General features: G+C 35.6%; 1 protein-coding gene, 1 long non-coding RNA gene and 1 pseudogene across 3 annotated transcripts; 1 reads left to right on the top strand and 2 right to left on the bottom strand.

Annotated features, from left to right (window-relative positions):
- Nucleotides 1-442: 442 nt before the first annotated feature.
- Nucleotides 443-9,029, bottom strand: LOC107905720 (Fanconi anemia group J protein homolog). Of its 2 annotated transcripts, none has more exons than XM_016832441.2 (23): nt 8,892-9,029; nt 8,178-8,239; nt 8,029-8,102; nt 7,872-7,945; nt 7,381-7,468; nt 7,239-7,311; nt 7,047-7,142; nt 6,186-6,294; nt 5,677-5,770; nt 5,512-5,595; nt 5,268-5,424; nt 4,861-5,048; nt 4,568-4,612; nt 4,349-4,377; nt 4,151-4,272; nt 3,856-3,903; nt 2,896-3,020; nt 2,754-2,774; nt 2,493-2,644; nt 1,343-2,237; nt 1,162-1,233; nt 833-952; nt 443-733 (listed from the first exon to the last, which is right to left on the bottom strand). In XM_016832441.2, exons 1-23 carry the CDS (start codon nt 9,005-9,007, stop codon nt 713-715), a joined length of 2,865 nt encoding a protein of 954 aa, XP_016687930.2. In that variant the 5' UTR covers nt 9,008-9,029; the 3' UTR covers nt 443-712. The 2 variants fall into 2 exon arrangements, with proteins under 2 accessions (XP_016687930.2, XP_016687931.2); XM_016832442.2 differs by having other exon boundaries at nt 833-940.
- Nucleotides 9,030-9,120: 91 nt separating this feature from the next.
- LOC121217770 (uncharacterized) lies at nt 9,121-9,720 on the bottom strand. The gene is made up of 4 exons (XR_005913968.1): nt 9,697-9,720; nt 9,459-9,520; nt 9,326-9,367; nt 9,121-9,213 (listed from the first exon to the last, which is right to left on the bottom strand). It is a non-coding gene; the product is annotated as an uncharacterized lncRNA (long non-coding RNA).
- A 2,662-nt stretch (nt 9,721-12,382) lies between these two features.
- On the top strand, nt 12,383-13,858 carry LOC121203453 (putative pentatricopeptide repeat-containing protein At5g43820; annotated as a pseudogene).
- The last annotated feature ends 974 nt before the right edge of the window (nt 13,859-14,832 follow it).

Genomic DNA, 14,832 nt, shown 5'->3' with positions numbered 1-14,832 from the left:
AGGGATTTTTAACTAAATATCAGTATATCATTAACTGTCAATGTATAAATCTATACACTAACAGTAGTAAATATAAACCCATATTAAAACATATATTAACTTTTCTAGTCTATAATTAACAACTGATTGAAACCTCAATTCTGGTTTGCTTTTAAAGAAAAGATCATAAGCAACTAGCTAAAAATGCTACGTTACGGTATTTACAAAAAGCGAGTTTAGATGAGCAGTTAGGTGCGATGCGTTTAGCTTACTTTTTATCTCACGTTATAATATCACTACAGTATCTAATCTCACCGCCATCACTGTTTTTACACTAACCGTAAATAAACGCACCGCCCATTCAAACTCACCCAAAGTCATTAAACCAGGTTTAGTAATACATCCTCTCAAAAGAAAAATGCGAGGTCATCCATCCAACCTGGATCTGTGAAAACAAAATAGATGAAACCAAAACTAAAACGCCCCCAAAAATTGTACATATATGTCCTATTAAACGGACAGGACAGCAATCTCAGCTTCATAAATTAGACTTGGATATGGTAAGTCCATAATTTCTGCTGGCTTGCTCTAAGGTATTTTATCAGACTAAAAAATACTCAACTCACCAAATGTACATCTCCCTAGTCACCCCACCCCGGGAGCATCTCCCCAATGGAGGGTTTCACAAAGAACAAATTTGACTTATGTGCAATTGACATGTTCATGCCCAACACTATTTCTTGGAAAGTTTTAGCTGCAACATAATAAATATAAAATTAAAATTAAAAATAAATTAGGTTTTAGAATAGACAGAATATCTTTGTGATTAAAAGCTCCGCATTTTTTGTCTAACCTTCGATTTTGTAGTCCTCCATCCTCCCAAGTCTGTTTGCTTGGGAGAATATGCAAATTTTTCAATGGATTTTAAAATGGTAGTCTTCTTTGTGCTTGAGCCATTCACCTGTAGCAAATCCTATAATGTGTTAAATCCTATGGATAGGTTTTTAGCAAAGCATCGGCATGTAATATTGTTTTGCGTGATTGCCAAGTGGATAAAGGCAAACCTATAGAATTTCAGCTCATTTTATCCTTAATATTCCCAGTTTTCTTAGTATCATGGCATATTCGAAAAAGACAAAGGTCAATGGTAGAAGAATCATTAGGCCCAGTATTACAACATACCTTATCCTTTGCTGCCTGGTCCCCTGCTGCTTCAGAATGTCCAATTACCACACTTCCATGGTAAAGCATTACCTGCAGATGAAAAAGTATGTTTCAGAAGAGCATTTTTAAAATAAGAGTACGACAATGAAGAATCGCATAAAAATGCATAGTTCTGAGACATAAGGTTGCAATAACCTACCTTGTTTAGTAACTGCACATTCTTTTCATCAGCTGCTTTGATTTGCACACCAAGACAATTGTTAGGGTTAGTGCAGAAGGGGCAAAAGACCTTTTTGAATACACACCCGTCTTCTTCACGCCAAGTGCCCTGTTCTCGATCACCTTCAAGAGTTCCATTGCAAAGTCTTGGATCAACTGATGAAATATCGGTTACTATAACCGGTACAGTTGGTGGCGTATTTGAATCACAAGAAGTTAATCTCTCTTTGAAAAGAGATAACAAGTAGACTTTTGAGGACACAGTCAGTGAGAAACTGAGATACAAATTATTTTCAGGGCGACCTAAAGGACTTCTGCAGAGTAAACAGAAAATCTGTAATCTTTTATCCATAACCGGAATAGTATTACCAGTTGCTAATGGCCGTGGAACATTTGTCTCCTTAGGATAATCGTTTTCAGCTGAACTAGTTTCAAAACTAAAATCAATTCTGCGAAGCATATCTCCATTGGTTAGTCCCTCAAAATTCGTGGAACCTGGAATTTGAGCAGAAATATCACTGTTTTCTTCGTCAACAAGGTTAATAAAAGTTGAACTTATGGGTTTCCTCCTTTTCTGCATATATGAACAAACACTGAGATTCAATGGTGTGTTCTGATCCGCATCTTTTCCAGGGGTGATTGTTGATTCAAAAACAGAAGGAACTTCGTTCGGGTTTGTTGAAGACATTGGATGAAACAGAAATTGATCCGGAGAGTTGGTTGAGGCCTGAATTATAGTTGAACCAGAGTTAGCATCCTTGGTTACGGAACCTGGACTAGCTACACAGATACCAGCATTGACAACTGGCGTTTCCTTGACCACGAGCAAATCTTGATCTTCGTTGGAGAATGTCATAGTTGAAGCCTCAAAACACCTGCAAGAGGATGATTCCAAGTCAATAATACCAGTTTGATGTTTCAAGTTCTTAAAAACACTAGTTATGTATGGTTAGATGAGTAAGAATATAAAAAATAGTCCAAAAGCAAATGATAAAACAACAGAAATCTCCTAAAAATGATGCAGCCAGTTTTACTACACCGCGGTGCACCAGTGAGGTGGCATGCACAAGCATATAGTTTGCTACCATTACATTTCAGCTTCAAAGTACAGAATAAGTGTCAGTCATTACCCTGAATCTTTTGGTGAGTTGCATTCTAGATCAATACATTCAGTGCAGGTCTTCTCGTCCTTATCTGCTTGAACCCTTGTCTGAGCTGCAATATCACTTTGAGGCTTCATTTGGGGAAAAGTGGTGTCATATTTTGCCAAAGAAGATAGTTGCTGTCCACCAATGAATAGACAGGTTAAATTTCAAATTTCTCTCTGGAAATTCTCAGCTCTGATCCATAGAAGGGAAATCTTCATTAAAGTTCGAGTTCATATTACAAACCTTGTTCTTGGAAACCAAGTCCTGCAAACAAGTGAAGCCAGAGAAAAGACCTTATGTAACACCATTAGACCACAGTCCACGCACAAGAAAACCAAACAGTCTAAAAAGAAAGGAGATATTAATAGAGGAACTCAAAACAGACCTTGACTTCTCTGAAAAAGGATCTCAGCTCGTCCAATGACTTCTCAAAACTTCCATACATTCTAATGGATGGCCTTAGCCACTTCGAAATATGTGCTCTATTCTTTTCATCCTGAAAACGCCAATCTGATCACAAAAAACCATTTCCATTTAAATATGCATTAAAAAGGGGAGAATTACTATCATTTTCTTAATGTTATGAAGAACATTACCTCAAATGCAGCAAAATATCACAAGCCATATTTTAATTAAATAAATATATGGCATCAGACTGTTATATTGCTGAACGTTGGTACGAAAGCATCTAATAGAAGACTCTGAGGAAGTACCGCTACTAGCTAATAGTAACATCTGCACATTTCTAGGGGCATTGCTTCACATATTTATACAAGTTTGATGCTTTGGTACAATCAAGTAGAGCTGACAAAATTCTCCAGAAAAAGAAATAGGGAATTCTCAGAAGCTAAAGATTTGTTTTACTTGCCCTGCACAACTCATCCTAGCCAAAAAATGCACAAAGCAAAACTAGAAAACAGTTCTAGACTTAACCCAAACCCAACTGGTTATCATATGATATACATTTAATTATCCATGAAGTAGCAACGACCAGATGCCTATGAATCTCACTAGAGGCAATGCAATAAACCATCAATGAATACTCTGTTTCATATAAAAGACTACCCTAGTCCACATCTTATCCTATCCATCTACGTTTTTGGGAAGAGCGTTGCTCTCTTCCATATCTGCTCACCTAGCAGACAAATAGTGAACTATCACAAGTCCATGGCACCACTGGTAATTTGAGCAAGGGATTAGACATTGGCCACAAAGATGTTCCCTTATATATTCATTTGATAGTAAGTTGTGTGATTTATCAAAAAAAAGTTAGTAAGTTGTGTGATGTTAGCATTTTATATTCAGAAGCTTGTGTAATAGCTAAAACCAAATCCAAAATGATTACCTAGTAGGATGATGGCTCCATAATCATATCTATGGCGTATACAGCGCCCTGCATAGTAAAAAAAGTAGTCATTGAATAACACCATTGAACTGAAGAAAGTTCCTTTTCCTTTTCCTTTTTTTTTTAGGGGGAGATTTAGGAAGAATATATGCTTAAATGACATAATCAACCATCTGTATATAACCAAAATATCATGCAAATACTTGGACTTAATGTATTATCAAATCACATAATAAACAGTGCAAGAAGAATGAGCAAATGAATAAACTAGAAGCTGGAAATTTACAGGACATACCAAGAGCTTGATTTAGAGCTCTGAAGGCTTGCTGGCAGTACCACTCATTTCCACTCAGAAGGTTTTTAGATGATCTGTAAGTATTATTATATTTCTTCTTTAACTCGATCTGTTTATCATTTCTGCAAAGTCTATAGGAGTCAGAAATCAAGAAAAATAAATTTTTTTTTGAAAACATCATCATGTGAGAATACGTACATATTCGGGAAGGGAATGCCAACAGCTATCTTAGATAGTCAAGAATGACAATTAGTTAGCAATCATACTACAAAATATGCCTTTGTGCTTTTAAAGGCACAGGCAAACAGCAGATAATCTTAAGAAAAATGAACACAGGTGATCAGTGGCCAGAAAGCACCAAGTTAATGACTGAAATATAGGAAAAGGACCAAAACCTCAAAGCAATCAAAAGGATACTACCACCCTAGCATTATCATCAGAAAAATCTATGCCTTCTGACACCTGCAAAGAATAGAATCAACTTTTAATGAACCGCATAATTGAATTTCCACCATGAAAAAGTGCCAAGACATAAGACATTAAAAATTGCATTTCCACTAATTAGTCCAAATAGGGACCAAATTGACCAAGCCTATGGAATAAATATAGTGACAATTGGATTGCACTGTCCCCAACTAGACAATGAAATTAATCCCTTAAAAAAAGTCTCCTGTCAGTCAAGATTTCACAAGGAAAAGAGCAAAGCTTACCTTTCCTCGGAAAACTGCAAGAAAAGCCGCCCCTCTGGGGCTAGTAACTTCTGCAGACTCAACCACATTGTCATCTGTTCTTTTTATCCTTCTCTTCTTCCGAAGAACAGGTTTCTTGACTCGAGATACTGAATTATAATAACCTTTCAGAACAGTCTCAAATTCTTCCTGATTACCTCCTCTTGGCTCTGCACAGACACCACTAGATCAGATTTCCAATCCAATAAGAGATATCTGAGAATGAACAATATGAGTTATAAACACCGAGCATATCAGGCCATTTCCAACATCCAAACAAAGGGCCAGGCAAATGTGCATAGAAACAGTTTTAAATAGCAATTCCTAACAAGAAAATTAATGATTGCACAACCACATTAGATCTAGGGGAGGGATAAAATATTTATTACCAACAAAAAGGGGCTTTCGTGCTTTAAGTTGTGACCATTGGCCTGTGTTATGCCAACGATCACAAAGCTTCTTCATCAGCTTGTAACTTGGGAAGAAAACCAGACAGCCACCTGGAACAATCTTGAAAATTTCTTCCAAGGATTTGCCAAGTGAGTCCTGCAGAAGGAAAATTTCAGATGTGCAAATGTCAAATAATAATTATTTCTCACTCAAACAAAAAATGAAAAAAAAAATCCAATATACCTGGAAAGCATATTGATCCGCTGTTTTGTAACTTGCATCCAATTGGTAATTGTCTGGACCATGGGAGATTACAGCAGACCATACCTGTAACAGAATAGCTGATAACTCATAATTGAAATGAAGTGGAAATAAGAATCATAAGCATGAGGCAAATAAAACTTATACCTGGGATTTGATATCAATAACATGAGGAGCCTCCAAACAGTTTCCAAACTGCACGCCAAGTTCAGATGAGAAGGAGTTCATTGGCGATAATGTCCTAGATTATAGAAATTAACAAAATTACAAGTGGAAAACACTATTTGGAAATACAAGTGAGCCCAAAGAAACCAGTAAATGGAAAAGACAAAAGAATATATTTGAGAACCTTCCCTAAATTGCATCGCATTATCAGGCATCATAAATGGCAAGTTTCTTCAGAAAGAATAGCACACCTATGGGATGATGTCATATATTATGTGTCAATTAGATACTACAAAGATCTTTCCAAAGAAAGATATCTTTCCAGATAGGTAGAAGCAGTTAATGGCTTTGACTTGGCTATAAACTTGCAAAAAAATTTGGGAGACGATATTTCAAGGTTGCACAAAGCTGAACATACTTTTTTATGATGCATAGAAGGTTCATTGATGCAAGGCAAGCAACTGAAACATTCAAATAAGGACCATTCTTACCCAGAAGTTAAGATGACTGATAATGAAAGATCAGATACATCTCTGAATACAACGGACGGGTTCAAGCACCACAAACCTAATGAACATGTCCAACTGCCAGAAGCATTTTCTGCATGCAAAACAATATCAGTAACCTTTCTATTTTAATCGAAAGAGCAGAAAACATATAGGCAGTAACAAAAACTGAGTTCTCTTGAGAAACTTTTTAACTATTATAGCACTGAAGGGAACAAATAACAATTAAAACAAACAGCAAAATTCCAAATTCATGCTTATTATTATGTAAATTCTTTGTAAGCTATGAAACTTGACTCTGACCATAAATTGTAAGACCAACATATCCCATTCACTAATATTAATATTGATGAAATTCTCCCTGAAAGTTACTCATGGCATGACAATGATACTGTTTGCCTGAAAATTAAGAATGACAATGGATAGTGTAAATTTGGATATTCTTAAACATCCAATTTGGTTTTTGCATATTAAAATCAACAAATTTAAAGCATATGCAAATATTAACCCTTGAATATCAATTATCTGAATCCAAAATACTTAAGCATATATATAACAAATTCAAATATCTAAATCCGCATCCATTTTCGCTTATTTGTAAAATGCAATAATAATAATAATAATAATAATAAACTTGACTAAATGAACTCAAATATTTAGCAAACCCAGATATCTGGTAGAGAATATTATTTAATTCAGGTGCAAATAATAAAGGAATCGGATTTTAAAGTAGTTATGCTAATGTCAATACAGATATTACAAAAAAAATGTAGATATCAAACCTATAGTCATCTCTAATTAAAATGACAGAATAAAAATATAGTAATAAACTCATTAACAACTCACTCTCATCTTTTTTAAAATATCGTTGTAGAGCAAGCTGATAATCAAAAATGTGAGAACCATCTCTTGAGAAGAAATATGTCAGTGAAGAGAACAGCCCTGTAATACATTTCTTGATGTAGTTAAAACCAATATTAAGACTGCAGGGGATTTTAAGTAGCTTGCAGTATAAAAACAAGAAAATAAAATATATACCTTCCAAGGTTATGACAGACATGCCACTTAAATGAAGTACATCTGATTCTGTATCTGAAGCAGCTCTGATTGCCTTGAATAAAGTGCGGTTCATAGTCAGTATAAAACAGTAAGAATAAAGCCTCAGAATGTTGTTGAGTACCTTTGTTGCACATTCTAGCAAGACAGGGAAGAATTGCTGTGAAATGTTAGCTTCTTGGAGTTGCCTTACCGCCTTGTCACCGGTCCAGCTAAAGACATGTTTATAGAAACATGTAAGGCCATACAAACCAAATTCTAACAGGAAAAAACAATGAAAAGACACATAATAACTTTATAACTTTCTCAAACAAACTTATTTGCAGGAACTAAGGTGAAAATTGACATAGTTCCATTGATTTCTTTATTACAAAAGAAAGCATGATATTACAATTTACTTTAATGCAATTGCAGACATAATGCAATCTACAGCATGCATCCAGCTTTTAGAAGCTCAGCTAGTTTGAAGACAGTGGCATACCTTCAAGTAGATGTTAACAAGAATGTGTGTGCTAAAGAAAGAATTTTTAAGGCATTCCATTATATTCGCGACATGACAGTCCCACAAGGAGAGATAAGGATAACCACAACAATGAAGTTTTTTGCAACACTTACGAGGAGAAGTAGTGCTTAGATTCATTTGTTGCTTCTAATTTGCTCTTTGTCTGCTCAATCCAACTTATTAGGTTCTACACATCCATGACATCAAAAGCAAAAAGTTAACTAATATAACATCAGACCTCACTGCTGCATGATCAATTACTTCCCTTACCATTATCATTTCAGACAATGGTTGGTAAACGTCGGCCTTGATCATCTTGAGTTGATGAAGCTCCATCTGCAATTCTACCATAACCAATAATTGCTATAAGAACTAGAATCCTAACATGATAAGGTAAAAATAGAAGTTTGGTAACCTACTGTGCAAAGCATCTTCTTCAAGATCCACACTACCACCTTCACGAGCAATATCCTCTAAATTGCTGTAACAAAAGAAACTCTTGATATTCAGCCTTCCCAAACAAAACAAATATAAAAGAAAATCAAATGTCAACCAGTCATCCCAAATGGCATGAGAAATCAGTTCTAAAGCAACTGCATTTGTCTATATGTCTAATTTAGCAAGCCACCGACTATCATTGACCTCAATTTCCAAAACTCATATAAGGCTCTAAAGAGATGTTTCTTAAATCCTTTGGGCTCAACCAAATCACATCTATTCTATGTAGATCCCAAGAATGAAACACAACTTTTGAGTGCATCTGAAATTGCAGACTTGGAGGAGTTTGTGTACTAGGAATAAGAGAAAAGTTAAAAACCAAGGGAAATAAAGTGAATTTGACATACTTGAGTGTTTCTACAATCGTAAAAAACCACAGAAAGGTCAAAAGGTACATAACTTCTGGGTACGCCAGATGCTAAAACCAAAACCAAACAACAAACAACCCTACAATACAAAATAAAACAAAAACAATTTGGCTACCCCAACTCAGCAAAACTAAAGGGCAGAGCCAATATATAGAAACAATTACAAGATCTAAGTCGATACTATAGAATGTTTGGTTCTGCTAAAATTTATCAGAAAATAATCAGGTGTTCATCAGGAAATCATTGTGAAACTTGGCAGTAACATACTGAGCTTCATCAAGAACTATAATGGCTCCTTTGATATCTACATCCATTGCCCCTCGAATAACAAGATTGATAATGTAGCTATACGGGCAAAAAATCAATTGTGCATCATCTGCCATTGAACGTGCAGCATAGTATGCACATCCTGGAAATTGAAGAAAAACCTGTGTCAGATTCAGAAGAGAACGTAGTGGTAGAAATACATTTGAACGGGAAAAGAATAACCTTTAACAATTGTCCAATTTTGACAATATCTTCAATATCATGGGCCTCATGACAGCCTCCTTTCTGAACTGAGGGATGACATTTGACCTTATGCATATTTCTGCATGAAATGAGTAATTTCTGTTGGTTATACTCTTATTCGAAATTGACAGTGAATTGTGGACAACCAAAACTAAGACACCATAAATGGATACAGACAGAGACCAACTCACTTAAATTCAGAGCATCCTTCCTCTTGACTCAACAGAAGCTTGCTGTCAAATTCCAGTAGTAGGCTTAGTATGAAAAAAGTAACGGAAATCATACTAGGTAAGAATAAAGAATTCTAAGGTCCAGATATTGCACCATTCTTCATCAATATTCTCCTTGGAGACATGAGGATTTGTGCAATAATGTTTCCTTGAAGCCTGAGAAATTTTCAAAAAAATCAAATTTTGACCAGTTTTCCGTATCTGAATCTGTTACATAGGAAAAATTATGTAACAGAACGCAATTGATGAAAGCTTTTCCACACACACAAAATGGAAGAAGAAGAGAACAAGAAGAAGAAGAAGAAATCAAAATGAAGAAACGTATAAAATACCAATATTGCCATGGGACTCGATAAGAAGTTTTCCTGTATTCACGAATCACTTGAGAAATTTTGTGAATGAGTCCTCCTGACATTAATAGGAAACCACAATGCTTAATAACAGATCCAAACCTTCAATCATACAAGTCCTTGCAGCTTTTTCACACAGATTAATGAAATCAGAATATTAGCTCAGTTATCATGAATATTTTAAAGGCTTAAACCAGCAATGATCCCAAGCACGATACCAACTCCGCAAGAACCATTCTCTATCACACAAAAAAAAATTAGTATCCTTTTCACTCGACACAAACCATAAACCTTTGTTCCTGTCATAGCTTTGATAATAGGCTCTAAATCAGATTATTTCAGAACCAAATTCAAATTTGAGTGATAGTTTGATGTCAAAAGGAATGGAGAGAAGGATATTTTAAATAGAATATGACCTTAAAATGAAGCCAGCTTCAGACAAACCAAAGGTAATAAAAAAAAAAATAACCAAAACGCTAAATTGATTTTATAATTACACTTACGAAGCATAATATATGGTAGGAGCCAACATTTTCTTCTTATTCTTGCTATTTGCAGCATTCTGAGGTGGCTCTGAAATGCTTGATGAAGGAATGCCTAAGAAAATAATCAAGGATCATCATGCATGCACCCTTGAATATAGACGAACATACTTATTCTATCAAGTTCAAATTTGAAGCAAAGCAATGCCGGAAATCGAGATCCTGAATTATCAAATAGAATGCCAAGGAAATCTGAGAAAGTATCGCAAACTTACTTGAAGTTGAAGGTTGCGTTTCGGGAATAAAACCACCGCCATGACCGAGAGGATCAGTGACGGCCTCTGGATCCGGGATGGATTGAGACAGATGCCTTTGATGTTATTGATCTTATAGTTTTTCTGCCAAGCAAGAGTGGAGCAAAGAAGCGATAGTGATTTACCGGTACCAGTGGGCGATTCAATCAAGGCATGACAATGGCCGTCTTTCTGAGCTCGATCTAGGGTTGATATGACTCTGTACATGAAGGAAAGCTGCGTCCCGTACGGCTTGTATGGGAATTCCACCGGAATCCCTGCAATATGGTGAACATTTTTGGGATTCTTGGGACTGATGAAGTAAGGGTTAGGAGTTTTGCTGGGTTTAGCTCCGTTTCCAGTTCCGAGTGTTGCAGACATTGATTGCTTGATTGGGTTCGGAAAAAGAGAAGTGCATGCGGACGCTTGACTAGAGTTATAGAGAGCTTGAGACTGTGGAAAGGAAATATAAGCGGGAGAAGTGAAGTTTTGGCGGGAGTTTTGAGCATATTGCTTCGGTTACAAGAATGCCAAAAAAGGAAAACTAAAATCAAAATATAAAAAACAAGTAAAAGCCCATCTAATTGGGCTTGGTGGAAATAATCCATTGGCGGTATTGTAGTTCAAATATGAAGCTGATCCGCGTCGGTTTGGTGGATTGTGTGGTTACAAATGTTTGGGCCAGGGTCTGAATAAATATATCATAAGTTTTTTATTTTAAAAGTCAAGCAATATATAATTATTTTTACTTGATTTAATAATATTGAAATCAATATTTTCTATATATTTCTCCCTTATCTTCTTTTTATTTTGCCTAAAGTAGTGAATCAATTATTAGTATTTTTTTCATCAAATTACGAAAAGCTACAAAATGATCATCTAACTATTAGAAAGGTTACAAAATTGTCACCCCGACAATTTAATTTTATCTTTTTTTGTCACTAATCAACTAATAGTGGTAACTTTTTAAACTGACATGATAACAATTTTAAATTTCAACATTTATGTATTATGTCAGTTTAGTATTGGTTCTAAAAATTTTAACCTTCGACCCTAAAATCTAACAAACCTCAAAATGCACATAAAAAAAAAGAGATTATCCATTTTTAGACTCCACTGGTTATTGGATGTCGTAGCATCTGTTCAAATTTTAAGTTAAAATTCATAAATTTTGACATGAATTTTGAGAAATCAATCAAATTGTGTGATAATGGATGATAAGACAATTCGTCAATACCCATAATGATCAAAGAAGATGCGAGGAATGGTGATTCCAACAACTATGTGATATGGAGGAGGAAACCATAAAAGGTTTTTTTTTTTTTGAGAAGATGATGAAATCAAAAAATAAAGAAAGAAGAAATAAATGTCATGTCATAAAAAGTTGTTTTTATGCCCCATATTAAGTGTCAAAGATTTAGCACTAGAGCAATTAAAAAAATTAAAATTAAAAATTTTAATAATTAAATTGAAAATCTTAATAGTTAGATGATTAAAATAAAAACAAACTGAAAGTTGGATAACGAATTAGGAAATTTACCGATAAAATTCACCTATACAATAATACAAAACTCAGTCTCGCCTCTGGTGTAACAAAAGAAAGATAAACGCTCAGCATTTCTAGATCAAACTAGTAACCGAGAACTGCTTTTCAATGGCGTTTCATTTCCGGCGACTCCCTGGATGGTATTTGAGTTTTAGCAGTGGCAGGTATCGTTTGCCCCCACTTTAGTTCGCTCCTTTCTGTATTCCGATTTTCAACTATTAATGGTATTCCCGATTCCTCAATAAATGATCCGTCATTTCATCAAACACACAACCGGTGTAACGTCGACGAGCGTCGCGTTCTTACTGAACTCTCCGACTTGTTTCAGCTTTCTCATATGAAACACGACTATTCCACTGTATCCATATAAGGAGAGTTATCCGGTGAAACAAATAGAAAGTATAGACGTTGATGAATTTTTATTGCCCGAAGAGAAATTGCGAGGGATTTTTCTGCAAAAGTTGAGGGGTAGAACTGCAATAGAAAATGCTCTGTCAAATGTTAGCGTGGAATTAAGCATCGATCTTATTGCTAAGGTCGTAGATAGAGGGAATTTAGGCGGTGAAGCTATGGTTTTGTTTTTTCAATTGGGCAATCAAGCAGCCAGGGATACCAAGAGATGCTCACAGTTACTACATAATCATTAGAGCTTTAGGTAGAAGAAAAATTTTTCGAGTTCATGATTCAAGTCCTGCATGATATGGTGAAAGATGGCGTAAAACCTAATTTGGAGACAGTTTCAGCTGTAATGGACAGTTTCATTAGGGCCGGCGTGTACATAAAGCTTTGGACATGTTGAGAACTTAGAAGAGTTTGGATTGACGCCTGATACTGAGTCTTTGAATGTGCTTTTACTGTGTTTGTGCCGTAGAACTCATGTAGGTGCTGCAAATTCGTTGTTCAATGCAGTGGGTGGGAAGATAAAGTTTAATTGTGTGACATACAATATCATGGTAAGTGGATGGTCGAAATTAGGTAGAGTTAGCGAAATGGAGAGGACAGTGAAAGCAATGATAGCAGATGGATTTACTCCAGATTGTTCAACTTTCAGTTACCTCATTGAGGGCTTAGGAAGAGCAGGCAGATTAATGACGCCGTTGAGATTCTTGATCATATGAAGGAGAAAGGCTGCATTCCAGACACTAGAGTTTACAATGCAATGATTTCTAATTTTATTTCTACACAGAATTTTGATGAATGTAAGAAATATTACAAGCTTTGCTGGAAAGTAACTTTGACCCTGATTTGCATACTTACACGAAACTGATATCTGCTTTTCTCAAATCTCAACAAGTGGCTGATGCTCTTGAAATTTTGAAGAGATGTTAATTCAGGGGATTGTCCCCCCTACAGGGTCTTTAACCTCTTTCATTGAACCTTTATGCATTATGGTCCACCTCACGCAGCTATGATGATCTATAAGAAAGCAAGAAAATTTGGCTGCCAAATATCACTCAATGCCTATAAGTTATTGCTCAAGCGGCTATCTAGATTTGGTAAAAGTGGAATGCTGTTAAATTTATGGGATGAGATGCAAGAAAGTGGTCATACTTCTGATATGGAAGTTTATGAATATGTCATTAATGGTCTTTGCAACATAGGGCACCTTGAAAATGCTGTACATGTTATGGAGGAGGCTTTGCGCAAGGGGTTTTGCCCAAGCAAGATTGTATGTAGCAAATAAATAACAAACTACTTGCTGCAAATGATGTTGATAAGGCTTACAAGCTATTTTTGAAGATTAAAGATGCTCGCCGCAATGAAATGCTCAGAGATATTGGCGTTGTAATGGCTGGCATTTTGAGTCGCACATTTATACGTAATTCAGGCAAGTATACTTTGCCTTCTTTGTCTATTTTATTAAACTAGCTTGTATTGCTGATGTAATTATTTTACTGGTATTCCTAGAGCCTGTATCTAAGGTTTCTTGCCTAGTATGAAGACACTGCATTATCATTGAAAGGAGTAAACATTGGCTTTTCTTTTACCTTCCATCTCTAGTTTACTTCTCTTTTGTTGCATTTCTGCTCTCAATTACTCCCTCAACTCGATAATGTTCTGCTATATAGTAAGAATAATTGCTATTGGTACATTATCTGTTGATTCTTGCCACTTTATATAGTATGATGTCTTTGTAAATTATGGGTTTCATATCGCGAATCATTGGCATTATAAAAATATTCAGTACCCTGAATTTGGTGAACTGGAAACTGTCATTTCATGAAGTGCTGGATGAGTTTATGAAGTCTTGTTAGAATACTCACTTCTCTGTCAGCTTGTAATGTTTCATTTTATTCATTTAATTTTGAAGGATTGTTCAATGTTCACAGTGGGAGAGTTGTTTGCTGCTTAGTTCTTATGGACAAGATGTTGAAACCTGTTCTGATCCAGCATGTCACCCCATTCATGTATTGTTAGCGGGGCAGTGTCTTATTGATTGCATATCTTTTGGAAAGCATTATAGCTGTACTGATTCTTGAATTTCTTAAATAGAGCATGATGGCTAGTTGAACCATAATATTATGTGTATATGTGTCTGGAATTGAACTTCTAGTAGAACAAGTTGACAATCAATTGTGAAGGGAGATTTAGATTATGCCAAAAAGAAAAAGAATGGAAATGGGTAACCGAACTCTCAAAGTAGGTAGGATTATGAATTCATGACCTTATCTGTGCTGTCTGGCATTTCATTTGAAATTTCAGATTTGGCAATGAGTTCTCTGTCAAAGTGAAAATGTGTCAGTCTCTCAGAGAGGAAAGTATCTCCAGTGTCTCACCTCTTATTTTATCTCTTTTC

Source organism: Gossypium hirsutum, chromosome D05 (genome assembly GCF_007990345.1).
Source record: "Gossypium hirsutum isolate 1008001.06 chromosome D05, Gossypium_hirsutum_v2.1, whole genome shotgun sequence".
NCBI lineage: Eukaryota > Viridiplantae > Streptophyta > Magnoliopsida > Malvales > Malvaceae > Gossypium > Gossypium hirsutum.
This window is presented reverse-complemented; position numbering and strand designations above follow the sequence as displayed.